The 24,462-nt window shown below is 42.9% G+C and overlaps 1 protein-coding gene across 4 annotated transcripts; it reads right to left on the reverse strand.

Annotated features, from left to right (window-relative positions):
• Window positions 1–648: 648 nt before the first annotated feature.
• Window positions 649–24,427, reverse strand: LOC109870599 (eukaryotic elongation factor 2 kinase). 4 transcript variants are annotated; one of them, XM_031804819.1, is made up of 19 exons: window positions 23,987–24,427; window positions 20,962–21,240; window positions 20,214–20,279; window positions 18,557–18,657; window positions 15,868–15,928; window positions 14,187–14,224; window positions 13,020–13,191; window positions 12,748–12,897; window positions 11,279–11,411; window positions 11,027–11,154; window positions 9,547–9,778; window positions 9,155–9,222; window positions 8,956–9,033; window positions 8,655–8,714; window positions 7,812–7,946; window positions 7,532–7,720; window positions 3,536–3,660; window positions 3,170–3,348; window positions 649–3,023 (listed from the first exon to the last, which is right to left on the reverse strand). In XM_031804819.1, the coding sequence occupies exons 2-19, from the start codon at window positions 21,208–21,210 to the stop codon at window positions 2,908–2,910; spliced, it is 2,280 nt and encodes a 759-aa protein (XP_031660679.1). In that variant the 5' UTR covers window positions 21,211–21,240; window positions 23,987–24,427; the 3' UTR covers window positions 649–2,907. The 4 variants fall into 4 exon arrangements, with proteins under 4 accessions (XP_031660679.1, XP_031660681.1, XP_031660680.1 ...); XM_031804821.1 differs by lacking the exon at window positions 20,214–20,279; XM_031804820.1 differs by lacking the exon at window positions 8,655–8,714.
• Between the last annotated feature and the right edge of the window lie 35 nt (window positions 24,428–24,462).

Consider the following 24,462-nt stretch of genomic DNA (forward strand, 5'->3'; position numbering starts at 1 on the left):
CAGCAGGGACAGGGAAGATGGTTAAAATTGATGGGAAGATGGATGGAGCCAAATACAGGACCATTCTGGAAGAAAACCTGATGGAGTCTGCAAAAGACCTGAGACTGGGACGGAGATTTGTCTTCCAACAAGACAATGATCCAAAACATAAAGCAAAATCTACAATGGAATGGTTCAAAAATAAACATATCCAGGTGTAAGAATGGCCAAGTCAAAGTCCAGACCTGAATCCAATCGAGAATCTGTGGAAAGAACTGAAAACTGCTGTTCACAAATGCTCTCCATCCAACCTCACTGAGCTCGAGCTGTTTTGCAAGGAGGAATGGGAAAACATTTCGGTCTCTCGATGTGCAAAACTGATAGAGACATACCCCAAGCGACTTACAGCTGTAATCGCAGCAAAAGGTGGCGCAACAAAGTATTAACTTAAGGGGGCTGAATAATTTTGCACGCCCGATTTTTCAGTTTTTGATTTGTTAAAAAAGTTTGAAATATCCAATAAATGTCGTTCCACTTGTTGATTCTTCACAAAAAAATACAGTTTTATATCTTTATGCCTGAAATGTGGCAAAAGGTCGCAAAGTTCAAGGGGGCCGAATACTTTCGCAAGGCACTATATATATATATATATATAAATTTAAAAAAACATTAAAATGCAATAAAGTCATATTTATTCCAAAGTCAAGACATTTACATATAGCTACTTCCATGCATTCATATACACAAGTATGCAAACAATCAACAAGTGCCCTCTATTACAAAAGTGTTAGGCAAAACCAACACAAAGTAAACAACATTTGTTCAAGAAATGTTTATTTCATGAATCAAACATGAATTAATGTGCTTGCTGAAGGCACGACCACTCTAGATTTCTTAAAATGTAATATGCATTCTTATTATTGGATATCTTCCACCCGCTCTAGAGCTTAAACGATTTAAGTTATGAACTCAAAACTTTAAAAACATACAACCAGCCCAAACTTAGATTGCTTGAGAATGTATTCATTTTAGAGCATTTATACTTTTTGAACTACATTTTTTTTTTTACACTATCTCCAATGCATTTAATGGCAATAAAAGGACCATTACCTTTTAGTTAATGGCCCTTTTAGTTAAAAGTCAAAAACGCATCTCCTCTTGAACCTTTTAAGGGTCTATTCTCATTGAAGAGTATTAAGGAGAATTGAGGGATTCTCGAGAGACATAATCGTAATGTAAACTTGCACATTTCTCACGTCTCGAACTCTACCTCCGGAGGTCGCACACGACACTCGGCCGACCGTTGCCAACCTCTAAGCAGGGCAGTGTAAGCAGAATTTTCTCGTTGAGCCCAACATTTATACAGTAAAAATACTAATAGCAGAGCTATGTTTTTGAAATAGCTGAAATGTATAGACATTTTCATATATTTGAGTTGTTTTGTGTTCACCTGAACTTGCAGTAACAGTTTCATTTCTGAAATTGTCACCGTATTTTTAAAAGGCATCTGCACACTTTCCAGTCGAAACAGTTTGGTAGAGTTCGTGCATATATTATGACGACATTTTGTGACGTTTCGGTCTTCGATTCGGTTTTTTCCCGGCTGTTCGGGCACACATTTCTTTCTGGAGGCAAGCCGAAGTTTGGAGCCGAACGAAGTCTACTGTAGGTCAACAGTAGGGATTCTTCCATAATGTTTGTCATTCAACGAGAGATGACTCGTTTTCGTAAAATAATACTGCACCAAACATCCTAGTTAGATGTAAAATTGCGGGTCTAAGATCTCCTAGGCAAAAACATCAAAATGAATTACATTTGAGTTATTTTAGATTATTTCTGACTATTCTGAAGAAGTGTAAACTTGCTACTTCATCTCAAAATGGACAAACAGTACTATTGGCGCTATTCGTTCTGTTTTTCGAGCGAATGTGTTTTAAGGGTGTATGTGAGCACACTAGTTCAGTTTGGCTAGCCGAGTTTGGCTAAGGGCCAGCCGAACTGAAGCACGCCTTAAGAAAGGGATGCTGTACAGTGTCGGGATGCTTAGCTATCAACTCCAACCAGACTTTGAAATCAACTTAGCGTGCTTGCATTCAGATTTTTTTTATACTATAACCATTTCACATTACCATATATTAACATGGGTTTGAATGAGATCTATGGAATAAACTACAATACCAAATTCAAAATATTTAGGCTATCCCAACTTCAATTCATTTGTATAAACTATCATGAATTCAATGCCAACCGTAAGAACACAATGGTAGACACTTACAATGCTAATTATCTGTAACAATTTCAGCTACAAATATTAACACGGCTAACTTTAACACAATGACTAAGTCTATGGGTATCTACTAGCATGCTAGCAGATACCCATAGTCTTTGTCATTGTGCTAATGCTAGGTAGCATTGGCACACAAACCTACCTCCAACATCCTTCTTACTGGACACAAAGACATAAAATTGGTATCCACAAGTGCATCTGACTCTGGGGAAGTAGATGAAGGGCCTCATTGAAAAAATCCTAAAATATCCCTTTAAGCTAGCAAGCACATTATTTTTTAGGAAGTGTACTTTTCTAGTTTGAAATGGCTTATTTTTAGTTAGGTAAATTGCCTCTGAAATGCAACCATATTCATTAGTCCAAAGGGCAATGGGGGACAGGAATAGAAAAGGGGAAAAATGTACAAGGCAAGGACCAGACATAATTCCCTCTGAAGCACCAAGAAAGATAGCTAGGCTAGAGGATGGCTGCATAAAAGGTCATATACAGATCAAACAATCACACAGCATTTTGGAAATCACACAGTAAATGTGTCTGTAAACTTTAAACCATTAGGGAGGAAAATCCATCACAACATTATCCTGGGTGCCAGCTTGTTTCTGCTTTAGCCGATTCCTTTGGCCTTGCAGAGTGCCAGCCTCCTACTCCTCTTCCTCCATCATGCCCCAGGCCTCCTCTGCTTTCATATAGTACTGGTTGGCCAGTCGGCCCTTCATCGCCTCCATGGCTGAGTCTGCTGCCTCTGTGAACAGATCACCTGCACAGGAGAGAGAGAGAGAAAGTGAGTCTTTGGTTCGTTACTTAAGTACAACAAAGGTTATCACACTGAAGGCTCGAGTTAGGACTGTTGGCTAATAGTTCTAGGTTCTAAGCTCAGGTGTGGTTCTCTCTGCTGTATCTTACCTGCTCTCTGTGGGTCTGGGTCCAGGCTGTGGCCCCCCTCCTGGTACATCTCAGCCTCTCTGGCCAGCAGCTGGTAGCAAGGCTCGTCCTGCATGCCGTCAAACTCGCCCCCCTCATCATAGTCTGTCATGTTCAGGGCACAGTTGTACCATCTCACCGCCTCCTTCCAGTCCTGGGACCTGAGAACCACAGAGAAGGCTTATAATCGTTTTTATAATATCCATTTCACAGTCCTGATCAATTCTAATCTTTCTCAGATCTCTAGGTAGATATCACCATGTAGGCTAATCAATAAATATGGTGCCATTTTAGACACAGCCCATCACAAGTTGATACTGTATCTGATATGTTCCACCAGTCTCTGACCTGTCTGGTGAGAGGTTGATGCCGGTGTCGAAGGCCCTGGCCACCAGGATCATGCAGGATCTGTGTCCTGCCTCAGCAGCCTGCAGTAGGAACTTAAAGCCCTTCATACGGCTCCCTGAGTTGTCCTGATGACAAGACAGCAACATATAGCCATGTAATAACAGAGAGAGATTCAAAAGACACCTCTCCAATACACATTGTTATGTTATTGCCTTGTTCGAAAATGGATTAAAAAAAAAATACAAATCCTCAATCTACACACACAATACCCCATAATGACAAAGTCATATACAACTTGATTTGAGCCCACCTGTGGTAATTTCAATTGATTGTATATGATTTGGAAAGGCACACACATGTCTATATAAGGTCCCACAGTTGACAGTGCATGTCAGAGCAAAAAACAAGCCATGAGCTCGTAAATGATTGTCCATAATGAGATTGGATTGTGTCGAGGCACATTTCTGCAGCATTGAAGGTTCAAGAACACAGTGGCCTACATCATTGTTAAATGGAATAAGTTTGGAACCACCAAGACACTTCCTAGAGCTGGCCGCTCGGCCAAACTGAGCAATTGGGGAAGAAGGGCCTTGGTCACACTGGCAGAGCTTCAGAGTTCTTCTGTGGAGATGTAAGAACCTTCCAGAAGAACAACCATCTCTGCAACACTCCACCAATTAGGCCTTTATGGTAGTGTGGCCCGATGGAAGCCACTCCTCCTCAGTAAAAAAGGCACATGAAGACCCGCTTGGAAACAAAATTCTCTGGTCTGACGAAACCAAGATTGAACTCTTTGGGCTAAATGCCAAGTGTCACGCCTGGAGGAAATCTGGTACCATCCCTATGGTGAAGCATGGTGGTAGCATCACGCTGTGGGGATGTTTTTCAGCAGAAGGGACTGGGAGACTCGTCAGGATCGAGGGAAAGAAACAGCAAAGTACAGAGAGATGAAAACCTGCTCCAGAGCGCTAAGGACCTCAGACTGGGCTGAAGATTCACCTTCCAACAGGACAACGACCCTAAGCACACAGCCAAGACAACGCAGGACTAGCTTCGGGACAAGTCTCTGAATGTCCTTGAGTGGCCCAGTCAGAGCCCGGACTTGAACCCAATCGATCAGTTTTTTATAAATGTGTTATTATGGGGTATTGTGTGTAGTTTGATGGGGGAAAAAACAATCTAATACATTTTAGAATAAGGCTGTAATGTATATATATTTTTTTAAAGTCAAGGGGTCTGAATCCTTTCCAAATGCACTGTAAAAAAAAAAGATCTTATGCTTCACGGAGTCGTGGCTGAACGACGACAACATCAACCTACAGCTGGCTGGTTATACAATGTACCGGCAGGCTAGAACAGTGACACCTGGTAAGACAAGGGGCGGAGGTCTATGTATTTTTGTAAACAACAGCTGGTACACGATATCTAAGTCTCAAGCCATTGTTCTACCTGAGGTAGAGTTTCTCATGATAAGCTGTAGACCACACTACCTAACGAGAGAGTTTTCATCTTTATTCTTTGTAGCTGTTTACATACTGCCACAGTCAGAGGCTGGCACTAAGACAGCATTGAATGAGCTGTATTCCCCCATAAGCAAACATGAAAACGTTCACCCAGGGGCGGCACTCCTAGTAGCTGGGGACTTTAATGCAGGGAAACTTAAATCCGTTTTACCAAATTTCTATCAGCATGTTAAATGTGCAACCAGAGGGATAAATAACTCTGGACCACCTTCACTCCACACACAGAGATGCATACAAAGCTCTCCCTCGCACGCCATTTGGCAAATCTGACCATAATTATATCCTCTTGATTCCTGCTTACAAGCAAAAATTAAAGCAGGAAGCACCGGTGACTATATCAATAAAAAAAGTGGTCAGATGAAGCAGATGCTAAGAAGCTACAGGACTGTTTTGCTAGCACAGACTTGAATATGTTCAGGGATTCCTCCGATGGCATTGAGGAGTATTAGTCATTGGCTTCATCAATAAGTGCATTTATGACGTCGTCCCCACAGTGACCGTACGTACATACCCCAACCAGACAGCATCCGCACTGAGCGGGCAAAGCGTCAATACAGGACTAAGATCGAATCGTACTACACCGGCTCTGATGCTCATCGGATGTGGCAGGGCTTGCAAACTATTAGACTACAAAGGGAAGTACAGCCAAGAGCTGCCCAGTGACACAAGCCTACCAGACGAGCTAAACTACTTCTAGCTCGCTTAGACTCAAATAACACTGAAACATGCAAGAGATCACCAGCTGTTCCGGAAGACCGTGTGAGCACGCTCTCCAAAGCCGATGTGAGTAAGACCTTTAAACAGGTCAACATTCACAAGGGCCAGACAGGGCCAGACAGATTACCAGGACGTGTACTGCGAGCATGCGCTGACCAACTGGCAAGTGTCTTCACTGACATTTTCAACCTATCCCTGTCTGAGTCTGTAATACCAACATGTTTTAAGCAGACCACCATAGTCCCTGTGCCTAAGAACACCAAGGTAACCTGCTTAAACGACTACTGACCCGTAGCACTCACGTCTGTAGCCATGAAGTGCTTTGAAAGGCTGGTCATGGCTCACATCAACACCATCATCCCAGAAACCCTAGACCCACTCCAATTTGCATACCGCCCCAAAAGATCCACAGATGATGCAATCTCCATTGCACTCAACACTTCCCACCTGGACAAAAGGAACACCTACGTGAGAATGCTACTCATTGACTACAGCTCAGCGTTCAATACCATACTGCCCTCAAAGCTCATCAATAAGCTAAGGACCTGGGACTAAACACCTCCCTCTGCAACTGGATCCTGGACTTCATAACGGGCTGCCCCCAGGTGGTAAGGGTAGGTAACAACACATCCGCTACGCTGATCCTCAACACAGGGGCCCCTCAGGGGTGCGTGCTCACTCCCCTCCTGTACTCCCTGTTCACTCATGACTGCATGGCGAGGCACGACTCCAACACCATCATTAAATTTGCAGATGACAACAGTGGTAGGCCTGATCAACGACAACAACGAGACAGCCTATAGGGAGGAGGTCAGAGACCTGGCCGTGTGTTGCCAGGACAACAACCTCTCCCTCAAAGTAATCAAGACAAAGGAGATGATTGTGGACTACAGGAAAAAGAGGACCGAGCACGCCCCCATTCTCATCGACTGGGCTACAGTGCAGCAGGTTGAGAGCTTCAAGTTCCTTGGTGTCCACGTCACCAACAAACTAGAATGGTCCAAACACACCAAGACAGTTGTGAAGAGAGAACCACAAAACCTATTCCCCCTCAGGAGACTGAAAAGATTTGGCATGGGTCTTCAGAGTTTCTACTGCTGCACCATCGAGAGCATCCTAACTGGTTGCATCACTGTCTGGTATGGCAACTGCTCGGCCTCCGACCGCAAGGCACTACAGAGGGTAGTGCGAACGGCCCAGTACATCACCGGGGCCAAGCTTCTTGCTATCCAGCACCTCTCTACCAGGCGGTGTCAACAGAAGGCCATAAAAATAGTCAAAGACTCCAGCCACCCTAGTCATAGACTGTTCCCTCTGCTACCACACGGCAAGCGGTACCAGAGCACCAAGTCTAGGTCCAAGAGGCTTCTAAACAGCTTCTACCCCCAAGCCATTAGACTCCTGAACATCTAGTCAATTGGCTACCCAGACTATTTTCAGTGCCCCCTCCCCAACACTGCTACTCTCTGTTGTCATCTATGCATAATCACTTTAATAACTCTACCTACATGTACATACTACCTGAAATAACCGGTGCCCCTGCGCATTGTATCAGTACCCCCCTGTATAGAGTCTCGTTATTGTTATTTCACTGCTGCTCTTTAATTACTTGTTACTTTTATCTGTTATTCTTATCTGAATTTTTTAAAACTGAATTGTTGGGTTAGGTGCTCATAAGTAAGCATTTCACTGTAAGGTCTACTACACCTGTTGTATTCGGCGCATGTGACTAATACAATTTGATTAGATTAAATACCTCTAGCTCCATCTCTGACAGTATATGGTGTGGCAGCTGTAGGTAACACTGTCCCAGGGCAACGATAGCCGCTAGTTCCCCACACATGGCGGCTCTCTCCAGGTGGTACATGGCTGAGTCCTGGTCCCACTGCTCCTCCTTGTCACAGAACCGACCAGCCTCGTGGTAATGCACCATCGCCAGGTGCACCTGGGGGAAGAGTCCAGAGGAGATATAGTGTGTGTTTTTAGTGTGTGGGTGGGTGAGCGGGTGTGTGTGCACGTGCGTACGCGCCACTCACCTTCCCCAGGATGGACTTGCCAATCTTCCTCTCCAGGATCAGCGAGTCAAGTCTTTCCATCTCCACAGCAACACAGGATGGCCGGTGGACGTGAGAACGAGACGAGTGGTAGACACTCCATTTATCATCTGTCAGCTGGACAGACACACAGAGCTTAGGAAATTGACAATGAAGCACTGTATCTATAGTATTGCTTGTTCAAAGTAACAACAACTCAAGCACTAATGCAAATCATATTTCACACTCCAGGCATGCACTAAGAGGCGGAACATGATTCTGGTGAACAGGCAGTTAGACTGATTGATTGGTTAGGTGATTTGATAAGTATTGGGGCAGGTAGACATGTTGACATGGACAGGCCAAACAAGGAATTAGACTAAAACACAGGGCTGCTGGTGATTTCTCTGTTGTGTTTCAACAAGTTTGCATTCAGTTTTTTGGGTGCACTCAAACTTTTGCCAATACTAAGCATGTGTCATTAGAAAACAAGCAAGTTTCAAATCAACAGCTGCTCCACACTAGAGGGAGAGGCCTGTGTTAGAGGCCTTCATGCAGAGGGCAGGGAATCACCGGTTGGCTGTTGGGGGTGTTTATGGCAGGAGAGTTTAAGTTTGGGTTAGGGGAAGATCTGCTGGGAACCTTTCTCTAGTAAGGAGACAGACAGCAGCAAGAACTCAGTTAGCTCATGGATGAAGGCAAAGATTAGATAGCAGGAACACTACACTAATGAGCAAGGGGATAGTGGGTGACAGAGGGATGAGGACAGGATTATTTGATTATGGCGATGTTGGCTTTGTTGATTATGGTGGTGATGGAAGATTAGACATCGTTATTTTTGTTTACCCGTCTCACACTGTCCTCGTCCGACTCAGAGTAGTATCTGTTGTAGCGGTGGGGGCGGGCCTACATGGTGACATCATACAGTATAAAACCAGAGCATAAACAGAGCTAAAGAGAGGGCCAGGTTCACACTAACATAGCTATACAAAGGGTAATAGTTGAACAGCTTTAAATGCTGGTGAGTCAAGAAAGAATCCATGTCATGGTGAGCAAACATGAACAATAACAGCAGTTGATAGTTTCCATAAAGCATTTATGATGGACAGGCTCACTAAGACCAAGTGTTGGTGTGGAGAAGATGTACCCCATCTGCATGGTCGGTTGGGTCCCCTTCACTCCTCCTCTCACTTGGACAACCACTGTCTCCTCCATTCTCTGAGTCCTACAGGAAGAAGAAGAAAAATAAAAAAAAACACAGCCCTCAGTACATGCCAACCAACCATAACTAATGTCATTCTTGTGATCAGAATCACCAGAGTCATTTCAACAAAGCCTTGACTGACCTTGTGTTCTGGGCTGTGGCTGCGGTTGTGTTTCTCCCGTTCATCCATCTCATTTATGAAAGACCAACCTGAGGGTGAGAAACCAGACGTTAGATTAAAATGTTTAATGGCTGATAATTATTATCTTTTTTAAATCAAGTTGAAGTAGTTCAACTATATCTCAAACAGAGCACTCTAGCCTCGGGTACCAAATAAAACTGTTTTGAAGTCAGTTTTATGGGGATTTAGGCATGCTATTTGGAACATAATGTTAATGCTGAGCTGAAAATAAGAAAACAAACCCATATGGTGGGTCATTGACTTTACAGGCCCACAGATTACCTTCTAGATCTTCAAAATATTTTATACATTTGTAATTTGGGTGAACTATAACCTCTAAAAACTGTTCTTACCCAGAGGAGACCTGCCCATGGAGCCCATAGAGAAGTGCTGTCCTAGTGGAGAGCCGGGGAAGGCGAGGGGCGAGCAGGGGATGGAGTCACTTATGTCACTCATAGAGTCATCCCCAGACGAGGTCTCCGACAGGTGGGAGAGAAGTGGGGGCACACGGCCCCCTGATATAGTACGAAAACGAGTGAAACCACACTGTTCCTCACTACCCCTTAGTACCGTCTGGGCCGACTTCTGATTGGAGTAGAGAGTTGAAAATATTGTTAAAAGATTACTAAAATTACCATTCTAAATAGCTGCATAAAAGCTGCAAACAGTGACCGAGGTCTTAGCCTGTGGTGAGGTAGTATTCTGTCTAATGTACTGATATAATTTCTGTGGTAATATGACGACTGTGGCTATACCTAGATGATATGTGATGCTGTGTGTCAGCCACATGCCCTTTGATTCTACTTCAAGATGATTATACAGTGCATTTGGAAAGTATTCAGACCCCTTGAGTTTTTCCACATTTTGTTATGTTACAGGTTTGTTCCAAAAATGTATTAAATTGTTTTTGAATACATTTATTCAATGACAAAGCAAAAACAGTTTTTTAGAAATGTTTGCAAATTTATTAAAAATAGAAAATTGAAACTATTTTCAGGTCTCTCCAGAGATGTTCGATTGGGTTCAAGTCCGGGCTCTGGCTGGGTCACTCAAGGACATTCAGAGACCTTTTTGACATTCATCTTTCCCTCAATCCTGACTAGTCTCCCAGTCCCTGCAGCTGAAAAATATCCACACAGCATGATGCTGCCACCACCATGCTTCACCGTAGGGATGGTGCCAGGTTTCCTCCAGACATGATGCTTGGCATTCAGGCCAAAGAGTTCAATCTTGGTTTCATCAGACCAGAGAATCTTGTTTCTCATGGTCAGAGTCCTTTAGGTGCCTTTTGGCATTCTCCAAGAGGGCTGTCATGTGCCTTTTACTGAGGAGTGGCTTCCATCTGGACACTCTACCATAAAGGCCTGATTAGTGGAGTGCTGCAGAGATGGTTGTCCTTCTGGAAGTTCAATGTGCATAAATGTTTTGGTACCCTTCCCCAGACCTGTGCCTCGACACAATCCTGTCTCTGAGCTCTACGGACAATTCCTTTGGCCTCATGGTTTGGTTTTTGCTCTGACATGGACTGTCAACTGTGGAACCTTATATAGACAGGTGTGTGCCTTTCGCACAGTTGCACTCCAATCAAGTTGTGGAAACATCTCAAGGATGATCAATGGAAACAGGATGCACCTCATCTCAATTTCGAGACTCATAGCCATGGGTCTGTATACTTATGTAAATAAGGTTATTAATAAGGTTAAGGGTATTGTGTGTCAATGAGGAAAACTATTTATTTCATACATTTTAGAATAAGGTTGTAACATAACAAAATGTTGAAAAAGGGAAGGGGCCTGAATACTTTCCGAATGCACTGTATTTCTATGGTCTCACCAGCAGTGTGTTGGTGCAGTCTAGATGGCTTTTCTCTGCAGTGGAGAGGTCAAAGGGTGTGAGCCCCATACTCTTACATATCTTATTACACAGGTGGGAGTGGAAGAACAGTGCCATGCCCCGCACACCTGTAACACACACACGTATGTTGTAATCTATTTGAAAAAGTATTTCGCTAAGGTGGGTCACAATTCAAAATGTCAGTCTACCTCATTGTGTTGCTAACACTGACTGTGTGAGAGAAAGCCGTACCCAGGTTTCCGTCTCCGAAGTCTGTCCCCCTCTCTGTGTGGATCTGAGGGTCCGTGTAGAGGTCCCCCACCCCCTGGATGTCCACCACGATCAGCTGGTGGGCCGAACGTTCAAACGAGAAGTGACTGAATGCCTGCAGGCAGAAGGAAAAATACTAGGATTACAGGCAGAAGGAAAAATACTAGGGTTGCAGGCAGAACGAAAAATACTAGGGTTGCAGGCAGAACGAAAAATACTAGGGTTGCAGGCAGAACGAAAAATACTAGGGTTGCAGGCAGAACGAAAAATACTAGGGTTGCAGGCAGAACGAAAAATACTAGGGTTGCAGGCAGAACGAAAAATACTAGGGTTGCAGGCAGAACGAAAAATACTAGGGTTGCAGGCAAAACGAAAAATACTAGGGTTACAGGCAGAACGAAAAATACTAGGGTTACAGGCAGAAAGAAAAATACTAGGGTTACTGGCAGACGACAAAAAGATGGCGGCTTACAGATATTTGGAAAGGTTGCAGGTTCACAGAACAAAGGGGGGAAAAAGCATAGATTTGGTAAAGAGGTCAATGGAACACAGACCATGAGGGAAAGAAGGACGCTGTTTTTGCTGCATAACATTAGAAGTTGTTCATTTTCAGGTTTAGAAGAAGTGACTGCTAAATGCTAACTCCCGTTCCTATTAGCTGGTAGCATAGCTAACATACAGAAATTGGCGTTGGTCGTTTAGTCTTTTTTAACAACAATGCAGTTGATTGGTGACGATGATAAACATGTATTGGGGTTGACATCCATACAAGCTAGGGGTGTGCTGACATGGCCATACTCATATCCATAAATTGACAGTTTATAGTCGGATTGAATGATACTCGTGATAAAAAAAAAAACTAAATGTTTTAATATGCCCAAGTAGAAAATACCCATCTCCATGCACGTTTATAGACCAAACAAGCTGCAGGTTAAACTCAGCGGAGGGGTGTGCATGTCTGACACGTGTCTGTCCTCAACGTCTTTACCATTTCATTTATGGGCTCCCGAGTGGCACAGCGGTCTAAGGCCCTGCATCTCAGTGCTAGAGGCGTCACTACAGACCCTGGTTCGATCCTGGGCTGTATCACAACCGGCCGTGACTGAGAGTCCCATAGGGCGGCGCACAATTGGCCCAGTGTCGTCCGGGTTTGGCCGGGGTAGGCCGCCATTGAAAATAAGAATTTGTTCTTAACCGACTTGCCTAGTTCAATAAAAGGTCAAATAGTAGGAGGCAGCAGCAGTCTGAATGATCAGACCGAAACAGAGAAATACAGCAACACTCTATCCAATCAGAGCAGCAGGATTAACGTACATAATCAAGTTCTATTGACCTCTCTACCACATCTATTATATTGAAAAATCTAGCAATTGATAACAGAAAGATGAAGATGCATCTTCGGTTTCTGCAGCTCAGGAGTTATACAATAAATCTACAGTAGTAGATTGTACCTGTGGAGTGAGCCTGATGTTGTCATCCTTGACGAAGCCAGAGTTGGAGTTGTATTTGATGTACTTCCCTTCTATGTAGTGTTCCAGGTGGTACAGAGGTTTACCTGGACGCTCCATCATCTCAATCACACACATCTGCATGATGTCCACCTGGGGGGGGGAGAGAGAGGGAGGAGTGGTTAGTTTAACTTAAAATGTGGAAAATCCACAATCCAATCAATCAATCAATCAACAGGATGACTCATTGGTTAATTAAAATGTTCCATCCATACCTGTTTGGGTGGCCTGTGGCGGTTGTACTCTTCTCCCCAGAGTTTGGCCTCCATCTGCAGCCTGACATCCTCAAAGTACACATCCCTGTCCACAGGCTCCATGTAGCGCTTCGTCACATAGTTACACGCACACTTCCAGTTACTACTATGGGAGAAGTTAGACAGCTTCTTCCTGTAGAAGAAGGAAAGGAAATATGGAAAAAGAGGCATTGAAAGACAAGAACGGCACTGTACTAAAATGAAAGGAACGTTTAAAAAAAGTAAACCCTGAAGAATGTTAGTTGTGTATCAGACTGACAACAAACTAAGATGGTATTACCCAACTAAATCCTACAATATTCCCAAGGTTTTGAAATTGTGTATCTCTTGGGCATTGTGTATTTTTGATGATAAACCATAAACATGTTTTTTTTGTGGTTAGAAACAGTGTTTGGGCTTGTTAGAGGGCAAGGGCTTATTTCCTCTGTGTGTTTGTGAGAGGGATGTTCTTCTGTGGAAGGCATGGACTGCCAGTGGTCTGATCTAGACATGACGGATGCCTCATTGCCTCCCGTACTCTGTTCCCACAGAAAGAGGTCAAATCATAATAAGGTCATAATATTAATAATATTCCCGCTGCCTATAGCTGCAAAAGTCAGGCTCGACCAGAGTTCAGCAAAGTCAGTTTGAGATAGAGAACTCTACTGGGTGCCATGACAAGTTTAATGGTGATCACATTCCATCAAAAAATGTGAATTAGAATGTTGTAGTTATGGAATGTTTGGTTCCATTTGGATATCTATGTATTGCTCTAAGCTGGACTAAATGGGTCTAAGAGCGATACTTGTGGAACGTGAATTGGGGACCTGTGCATCTTGTGCCGTCTTTTCAGACTGTATGGCAAACATGACTAATTATTCTGAACGATTCTGAACGATAATCAAATTAAATCCAAATCAAATTGTATTTGTCACCTTTGCCGAATACAACAGGTGTAGTAGACCTTAACGTGAAATGCTTACTTACAAGCCCTGAACCAACAATGCAGCTCAAGAAATAGAATTAAGAAAATATATTTACTAAATAAAGTAAAAAATATAATACAAATAATAACGAGGCTATATACAGGGGGGTACCAGTACCGAGTCAATGTGCGGGGGTACAGGTTAGATAATGAGTGAAACTTACGTTCTGAAGCATTCCCTCATGGCCCCGCGTCCAAAAGGCTGTGAGAAACAAAAATTACAAATCAATCATATGACAAAGTCAATCAATTCACCAAGCTTTTGTAAATGTTCACATTCAAGTAAACAGTGTCACTACACTGAACAAAAATATTTAAAAACGCAACCATTTCTAAGAGTTACAGTTCATAAGGAAATCAGATTAAAATAAATGTATTAGGCCCTAATCTATTGGTTTCACATGACTGGAAATACAGATTTGAATCAGTTGGTCACAGATACCTCAAAAAAAAAAACTGAGCATGGAACAGAAAACCAGTCAGTATCTGGTGTGACCACCCTTTTGCCTCATGTAGTGCGACATCTCATTCGCATAGAGTTGATCAGGTTGTTGATTGTGGCCTGTGGAATGTTGTCCGACTCCTCTTCAATGGCTGTGTGAAGTTGCTGTATATTGGCCGGAACTTGAAAACGCTGTCATACACGTTGATCCAGAGCATCCCAAACATGCTCAATGGGTGACATATCTAGTGAGTATACAGGCCATGAAAGAACTGGGACATTTTCAGCTTCATGGAATTGTGTACAGATCCTTGTGACATGGGGCCGTGCATTATCATGCTGAACATGAGGTGATGGTGGCAGACGAATGGCACGACAATGGGCCTCAGAATCTCATCACGGCATCTCGGAGCATTCAAATCGCCATTGATAAAATGCAATTGTGTTTGTTGTCCATAGCTTATGCTAGACCATACCATAACCACACTGCCACCATGGGGCACTCTGTTCACAACATTGACATCAGCAAACCACTCGCCCACACAACGCCATACTGTCTGCCATCTGCCCTGTACAGTTGAAACCGGGATTCAGGCGTGAAGAGCACACTTCTCCAGCGTGCCAGTTGCCATCGAAGGTGGGCATTTGCCCACTGAAGTCGGTTACAATGCCAAACTGCAGACAGGTCAAGACCCTGGTGAGGACACCGAGCATGCCGAGGAGTTTCTCTGAGACGGTTTCTGACAGTTTGTGGAGAAATCCTTCGGTTGTGCAAACCCAGTTTCATCAGCTGTCCTGGGTGGCTGGTCGCATACGATCCTGCAGGTGAAAAACCTGGATGTGGAGGTCCTGGGCTGGCATGGTTACACGTGGTCTGCGGTTGTGAGGGTGGTTGGACGTACTGTCAAATTCTCTAAAACAACGTTGGAGACGGCTTATGGTAGAAAATTGAACAATCAATTCTCTGGCAACAGCTCTGGTGGACATTCCAGCAGTCAGCATGCCAATTGCACACTCCCTCAACTTGAGACATCTGTGGCATTGTGTTGTGTGACAAAACTGCACATTTTAGAGTGGCCTTTTATTGTCCCCAGCACAAGGTACACCTATGTAATGGTCATGCTGTTTAATCAGTATCTTGATATGCCACACCTGTCAAGTGGAAGGATTATCTTGGCAAAGGAGAAATGCTCACTAAAAGGGATGTAAACAAATTTGTGCACAACATTTGAGAGAAATAAAATGTGTGTGTATGGAACATTTCTGGGATCTTTTATTTCAGCTCATGAAACCAAAACGTTACATGTTGCATTTCTATTTTTGTTCACTGTATATTCCACATACATATGTTCTGATCAATAATACAATTTTAGATTACTGATGATTTAGGAGCGGAGGCATACCTGGCCAGAAACCTTGATGTGCACTGTGTCTTGAGACCATGCCGCCGTGATTGCATTGTACCTGAGGAAAGATAAAGCAAATAACATTCACCAAACATTAATCAAACATTATTATTCCATTCTATATGGGCCAGAATTCTGGACTTGTGTAACCAACATGGTGATGACTAGAAAGTGTAACCTCGACCACAATGATCTATGTACACTGAAGGGGTCAGGATTAGGACAGAAAATAGAAACAAACAGAGTACATGGATTTGTTCTGACCAGGACCTGAGCTGCTTATCCTCAGATCCGTGGTAATAGCATGTAATTCTTGTCAACCAATTGATTGTGTGTTTACCAACAACAAACTCAACAAATATGCCTGTTTGTACCTGTTCTGTTGGAATGCCATTATCACCAATATGATATTGATGTTACATGTCACAATAAATTAGGGGAACATTTCAAACACGCACACTGATATTGAAAGCTTGGTTTGTCTGAGACTGGGTCAGCCATACACAGATAAGAAGACACACAGCAGACCCAGAGGCTAAGGCTAATATTTACACAGTCTGTCCTGCCGTTCCATGCGTATTTCTCGGCCCAGAACTCTGTGTACCATGTTTGTCATATTGGAGGCATGGAACAGGAAGATGGCACAAAGCCAATAGCTAAGAGACCAGAGAGGCTTAGGAAGAGTAAGGTTACAAACGGGTTAAAAATCAACCCAGACACACCTCTCCCCTATGGGCTTTGTCATACAGTAAGAGGTGATTAGTAATACAAACAAACACGTTAGAGAATGCAGAAGTCTAACCCCTATTATCTAAAGGGGGGGGGCATCCCTCTAGTTGTTCTCGTGGCTGCACTGCCTGGAGAATTTGGGCGAGTTCTATGTAATCTCAATGCCTGGAGAAATGTTCAACGTCTCAGGAACAACGATATAGCATTATTCTTAGATGTGCAGCGATACTGGAAAGACTGACCCCGGAATGCACCTATTGGCTTCAAACGAAGCGTTTTGGTGTGGGCAGGCAGCCCTGATATCTGCCACGAGGGAACTTTGTGCACTGGCCAAGAAAACTTGGAAGGGCCATTGGAAATGGAGTGATATCATGTACTGTACCTTCAGAAAGGGCAGGGGTGGGGGATGGTGTGTATTTGTCAACAACTCTAGTAGAGGTTGACCGATTATGATTTTTCAACGCCAATACCGATAATTGGAGGACCAAAAAAAGCCGATACCGATTAATCGGACGATTTATAAATATATATATATATATATATATATATATATATATATATATATATATATATATATACACACACACACATTTGTAAAAATGACAATTACAATAATACTGAATGAACACTTATTTTAACTTAATATAATACATAAATAAAAATCTATTTAGTCTCAAATAAATAATGAAACATGTTCAATTTGGTTTAAATAATGCAAAAACAACGTGTTGGAGAAGAAAGTAAAAGTGCAATATGTGCCATGTAAAAAAGCTAACGTTTAAGGTCCTTGCTCAGAACATGTGAAAGCTGGAGGTTCCTTTTAACATGAATCTTTAATATTCCCAGGTAAGAAGTTTTAGGTTGTAGTTATTATAGGACTATTTCTCTCTATACCATTTGTATGTCATATACCTTTGACTATTGGATGTTCTAATAGGTACTTTAGTATTGCCAGCCTAATCTCGGGAGTTGATAGGCTTGAAGTCATAAACAGCGCAATGCTTGAAGCACAGCGAAGAGCTGCTGGCAAATGCAGGAAAGTGCTGTTTGAATTAATGTTTACGAGCCTGCTGCTGCCTACACCGCTCAGTCAGACTGCTCTATCAAATCATAGACTTAATTATAACATAATAACACACAAAAATACGAGCCTTAGGTCATTAATATGGTCAAATCCGGGAAACTATAATTTCGAAAACAAAACGTTTATTCTTTCAGTGAATAAGGAACCGTTCCGTATTTTATCTAACGGGTGGCATCCCTAAGTCTAAATATTGCTGTTACATTGCACAACCTTCACTGTTATGTCATAATTATGTATAATTCTGGCAAATTAATTACGATCTTTGTTAGGAAGAAATGGTCTTCACACAGTTCGCAACGAGCCAGGCGGCCCAAACTGCTGCATATACCCTGACTGCTTGCACAGAACGCAAGAGAAGTGACACAATTTTCCTAGTTGAAATATATTCATGTTAGCAGGCAATATTAACTAAATATGCAGCTTAAAAAAGGCATTGATGTTTATGGTTAGGTACACATTGGTGCAACGAAAGCGCTTTTTTTTCTCGCAAATGCGCTTGTTAAATCACCTGTTTGGCGAAGTAGGCTGTCATTCAATGATAAATCAACAGGCACTGCATGGATTATATGCAACGCAGGACAAGCGAGATAAACTAGTAATATCATCAACCATGTCTAGTTAACTAGTGATTATGTTAAGATTGATTGTTTTTTATAAGATAAGTTTAATGCTAGCTAGCACCTTAACTTGGCTCCTTGCTACCACGCAGTCTCCTCGTGGAGTGCAATATAATCGGCTATGATCGGTGTCCAAAAATGCAGATTACCGATTGTTATGAAAACTTGAAATCGGCCCTAATTAATCGGTCAACCTCTAAACTCTAGCACAGGGTAGGGATCAAGCCCACTGACACACAAACACAGGAATATGTACCTGTATCGTATGCATGGCTCTGTCTTGACTTCTTCCAGGTGAAACTCAGCCCATGGGTCAGGCATGGCCTTGGCCTTCTCTATGGCTCTTTTCCACACCGCCTGGAACAATGGGGAAACATGACATATATTTTAGGTAACCATCACACTCACTGTGTAATACAGCTTATGTTAAGGGAAGCGTCAGACACTGGGGATATATACATGAAACAGACAGATACATTGTCTACACACAAACCCAGATAGCAGGATTAAAGCTGGACTCCTTAATGGTGAAACTGCCACGGCAGTTTGCAATATTACAAAAACAAAGACGTTACTGCAAACAACAAACAGTTTTTTTCCCCCTCCGACATCATTTCACACGCAATAGAACAGCAGAATATGTGCTGCCATTTTTATTTACCACATTGCGTAACGCTTCTCACATCCGGTTCATCAACAAAACAAATACAACCACGCTGGTGGTGGGGCAGACAGTAAGGCTACTGCCCTACTGCGGATTCCATCTTTAAGTGTCCTGACAGGTGGATTGCTAATCTTTCCGGTTCTGTGGAAGTGTTGAGGAACATGCAAATCACTCTTTTGAATTGATAGAGGAAAACACAATACAGCGAGAGATATGGCAAACAGACACACACACACATCAACAGAGGATCATGAGAAGGTTGCTTCAATCAGGACAGGATTATATGACACAGGGCCAAAAGTATTTTCTGACCACAAACGACCTACTGGAAGATTAAGAAGTGTCACACTAGCTGTCACCCATGAGCCCTACATTGCACAATAACCAGCTAATAACCACAGCCAGCACTTGGGGCCAGGGGTTTTCCCAACCAAAAACTCTGGACTGTTGCACTCCACTTTCTCAGAACTAACAGTGGTCCAAGTGGCATTAGCTATTAACGTAAACCTGTTAGTAACCTGAACCTCCCCTACAGTAGCACCCTCCTACTCACAAACATGTGGCATTTTAGGCTGGTGTATATTTAGCCTGAACTATTTACATTGATACATGAAGGTCATGTTTTTAACAGGCTGAAGGCCACTGCTGGTTGGTGAGAAACATACACCAGATATTGCACGTCAGCCCCTGGTCACTTGAAGTTTGCGTGTCCCTTCACACGTCCCAGTTGATGGTATATACTGTGTCTCTGGTGCAGTTGTACCCTTGTGATGAGAGACACCATCTCCTCACAAAACCGGACCACCAGACATAAGATATAGTAGTGGTAAACTATGGTACTGTATAAACAGCATGCCTGGTTGCTGCTTTTCTACTGCACTGGAGCTGAAAATTACATTTAGAATAAGAGAAACAATACCGTTTGTTTCAACCATTATCATAATGTGCTTACTTGCTGCTTATTACATTTACATTAGCCTAACTCTTCATAAGATTCCTGAGGACTGCTGCATGGGTTAGGGGAGATTAAACATGACAGTTAGGTGGATTAAGGATCTAGATTTTTGTTTAATAACTAAAGGAAAAAACACATTTCTTGGGTAGGGAAACAATCATGCAGGTACAATGGAAAAAGAAAGGAGGAAGGAATAAATTATTTAAAGAGTAAATTAATATTAGGAAGGTGAAGAGGAAGGAGGCAGTCACTGATGCAAAAGGAGGGGTAAATGAAACATGATGATTAACGTACCCGTGCATTGTCAGAAAACGCCCCAAACCCGACAGACTGTTGTGGAGTTTCTTTCTCCGTTTCATTCTATGTGGAGTAGAGAAATTAACTGTTTTATATCAGCAACTTAACCATACATGAGCAGCAGAGAAAAATACTTATTGAGTTTAGTTGACTATGTTGTTGAACATTCCATGAAAACGGAATTCTTGGCCTTATTGACAGTAGAATGTGTTTTGGAACTTGGTTCCAACCTTGCGACCCATAAATTCTACATCTCTAACAGTCTTCCCAACTCTGTATGTATAACTATAACGCTGATGAGGAAGGGCTATTAATTCCTTCACATCAAGCCCACTCTACAGGCTGGCCTACTGGATCAGAAGGCCAAGGGTCGCACTGTGAGAGGGATGTTTACATATCACATCATTATGTGAAGGGAGATACGCTCTTTGGGTACTTACTGTTCTGAGAGAGAGAAAGAGCACACAGACAAGAGGCAGCTGAGCTGCTGCTCTCAGCCACAGCAGATGCACACATACACAGACATGCAGAGAAAGATAAGGAGAAAGCCCTCTCTCTAAGGCAGAGTTGTTCTGACCACATCTCTAGCAGTGAGAGCAGGGGCACCATTTTGCATACTGACAATAGAGCAACAGTACAAAGCAACAAGTCAGCTCTTGTCCTGTCAGCTTTTGCCCAGCACACCATGGCACTTTCAGAATGTACTGAACTGTGTGAATATTGCACCTACACTACTCCTGCTCACCTTGTAGGAGAAGGAGTTTTTGGGGGAGTTAGACAGCTGCTTGCTGTGGACGAGATTCTTTAAATAGCCACAGATGTCTTCGGCCTGGCTGACAGGGTCATCTGTGATTGGACAGATGTAGTAGTCGTCCTCGTCGCTATCGTAAGCGTTGCTAAGAGCTGGGGCCCGTTGATCAGGGGTCCTCTGTTGCAGTGGGTTACGTTGGGCACTGCCCACCTCATCCATACTGAATATCAGTTCATCCTCCATGTTGACTGGTAGGGGTCTGTGTGATGAGTACTGGGATGGGTTAACACAAGAAAAAAATACACACAAAGATGTGAATATTAATGTACACAGAGAGACAAACCGACAGATGGCTGCTTTTGAGTCAATGACAATCTAGCTAAGTGTGTTTAACTGTGTTCAATCAATCACAAATCCAACAATGAAATTGTCCCATGTGGATGATAGTATTACTTTGCATACAGGAACAATTTTTAAAATAACTATATTACAACTATTTTATAACTAAGATATAATTATTACTACAGGCATTACCATTTTTTTTTAAATGCAGCAGGACTGTAGGAACGCTCGGTCAGGGTTCACTCAATCACACCCGTAAATTCCATGTCTATATACGGACTGCAGTTCCTACAAGGTACAACTCCACACGAAACGTTCATTAGCATTTCACTACATGCCACGCCCACATTTAAATTATTTTGGATAATGGTATAACTAGGGGTACAGCAACATCTTCCATCTTTAGATTGAGGTATGTTTTCCCCAAAATATCCCGAGCCGCTTCAGAAAAAAAAACGGCATCACCATAATACATAACTCTAAATACACACCAACCACCTCTGTAGCCAAAATGTCAACATTTACAGGCCTACTCATTTTCTGCAACACACTCACTCCTGACATTCTTAGCAAGCAATTGCCAGCTAGGCCTTTTAACTTGACTACTGGAGACAATTGACTTCAGGAAAAGAGAGGCCATCAGCTGATAGTGAATGATGAGGTCTACCTGCTAGCCAGTTATGCTGTTTGTTCGGCTGCTGACAACTGCCTCTTTAAAAAAAAGTATATCTGCCCTCTTCTCTGTCCATAAGTGAGAGATAAACATGAAAGATACATCTGAAATGTAGGCAAATGGCCACTTTAGCAATAAGGCCTGACGGGGTGTTACGCAACGCCATAGCCCTTAGCTGTGGAAAATTGGCCATATACCACAAACCCCTGAGGTGCCTTATTGCTATTATAAACTGGTTACCAACTAGTTAGAGCAGTACAAATAAATGTTTTGTCATACCTGTGGTATATGGCTGTCAGCTAATCAGCATTCAAGGCTCGAACCCCCCAGATAATACAGGGGACATGAGGCGGGGAATATTAATTGGTTCAAGAGTTTACGAAATTAGCTAATTTGATTTGAAACTCCATACATTTCAAATTAAAACATTGAAAATAAACAAAACATTTAACTCAAAAAGTTATTCATAAAAAATATTTAAAAATCCATGAGCTGCGAGGGCACTTATTTATAGGAGGGCAAAGGGGCTCGGGCACAGGCCAGGCAGCTGTACATTCCAACCTGAAAGGTTAAAATGTATTTACTGCCTGCCTGAATCTCAGATCGGAACAGTTCTGGCTAACCCTTGTATCAAGGTGCCTGTTTCCCACTGGGAAGCTGTACCACCGTGCCAGTGTTGTGCCAGTGTTGTGCCAGTGTTGTGCCCCCCCCCCCCCCCCCCTGCCAGAATTCTCCCCCCATTCGCGTTCTTCATTGCTGCGACTTGCTTACTAGTTGAGATTTCTGCTCTTCACTCCGTTGTCAGTTTAGCCTACATTTCACCGATCTTAGTAGTAGAAAGCCTTTAAAAAAACAATTGTGTCCTTCAAGGCAGCTGTTAATGATCACGTTAGGCTGCGTTTTTTTTAAATTGAGGTTTGATCGCAGGGGAGGCACAAGCAATGTTTGCAGTTTTCGGTTTAGTTATTTGTTTCAAGTGTATTAGTTTATAAATAGATCTGCCAAAATTCATAATCTCTCCCATGCCTTATTCGAATAAGTAGGTGTTCTGAAATGTTTATCGCGTGGGGGGGGGGGGGGAAGCCATTTTCTTGCCTGCCGACCCACCCACCTACCTTCTAATTTCCTTAATTTGGTCACTAGAGTCAAATACTTTCTATGGAACAAACGTTAAGATAGACAACCGAAATGAATGTATGTGTGTTATATTAAACAGAGGGAGTAAAATGTAGGCAGGCAATAAACAGTTAAGAACAACTACTAATCGAATAAGACGTGGGAGAGATGACGAATTTTGGCAAAGACATGTATTTATAGACTAATACACTAGAAACAAACCGAAAACTGCACTTTACTAGTGCCTCCCCTGCGATCAAACCGCCAGAAAAAATATAATGAAATGCCGCCTAACGTGATCATTGACAGCTGCCTTGAAGGGACACAAATAAAATAAAAATGCTTTCTGCTACTAAGATCAGTGAAATGTAGGCTAAACTGACAAGGGAGGGAGGAACAGAAATCTCAAATAGCAAGCAAGTCGAAGCATGGAAGAATTTAGAGTGCGCGTTCACGCGAAGGGGGGGGGGGGGGATTTTGGCAGGTGGAGATTTTCGGCACAACGCCGGCAGTAGTTAACGTGGCCAAATATTTTCCTCCAAGTTTTTTAAAGTAGCATAGCAGCCTGGACGGAAAGTCCGTTTTTCACAACATCGGTACAGTGTCATTCGCCCCCGCATGTCGAGCACTGCTTTCCCGTAGTTCTGATAACGTTATGGCGTGAGAAGTAACGTTAGCATGCTAGTGTAGCCAACCCAACTCTCGCGTGGCACGTATTGGTGTGCAGGCGATCGTCACGACACAAATCCCCACACGACACACCCCCAGTCTGCTGTACGCTGATACTAGACCCTTGTCGCCAATTCACCTGTTAACAATATTATTGTAAAGACCTGGGTTTATAAAAACATTTGCTGCAGTACTGCAGACAGTACTGCTATTGCTTACCTAATCTGAATAACGGTGGACAGAGACTACTTGATGAAAATATGCATGCCCTGACAATCCTCCACCAACTTCCTCTTCGTCTCCTGCGGTTTGTCTGTCTGGCGGTATTTGCAGTTTTCGGGTAGTTGCTAGCTTGACAGCTGTTACTCCAGGTGCATGCCAAATCAGAGGACCACTGCTGGACTGTGGTGGATTCTGGCCTGAGGATCCAGGGCGAGTCGCGCTTCTCCGTTTTGTCTGTTCCCTGGGCCACGTTCAGTTACCAAACGTTGTCGAACGTTTCAGATATAAATATATAGAAGAACAAGACCAAGGAATCATGTTGCATCTATTCATGACATCTCTATCTGAACATTCCAAAACGTTTTTTTTTTGTTGAAGGCGCCCTTGGTCCACCCGTCCGCCACTGCGACTTGTACTCCCTGCACGTATCTTTGCAGTCTAGGACAGCCACAAAGTATTTCTGGCTACACCCT

This window comes from Oncorhynchus kisutch, linkage group LG25, assembly GCF_002021735.2.
Source record: "Oncorhynchus kisutch isolate 150728-3 linkage group LG25, Okis_V2, whole genome shotgun sequence".
Classification (NCBI taxonomy): Eukaryota; Metazoa; Chordata; class Actinopteri; order Salmoniformes; family Salmonidae; genus Oncorhynchus; species Oncorhynchus kisutch.

What these genes read in the sequence shown, in the direction of transcription:
- LOC109870599 (XM_031804819.1), bottom strand. Translation starts at nt 21,210, where the DNA reads ATGGAGGATGAACTGATATTCAGTATGGATGAGGTGGGCAGTGCCCAA. An exon ending in GAGCCATGCATACGATACAG is followed by an intron (nt 15,929 to 18,556) that starts GTACATATTCCT and finishes ATCTTTCCTCAG; the next exon opens with GTACAATGCAATCACGGCGG. An exon ending in CTTCGGAGACGGAAACCTGG is followed by an intron (nt 11,155 to 11,278) that starts GTACGGCTTTCT and finishes TGTGTGTTACAG; the next exon opens with GTGTGCGGGGCATGGCACTG.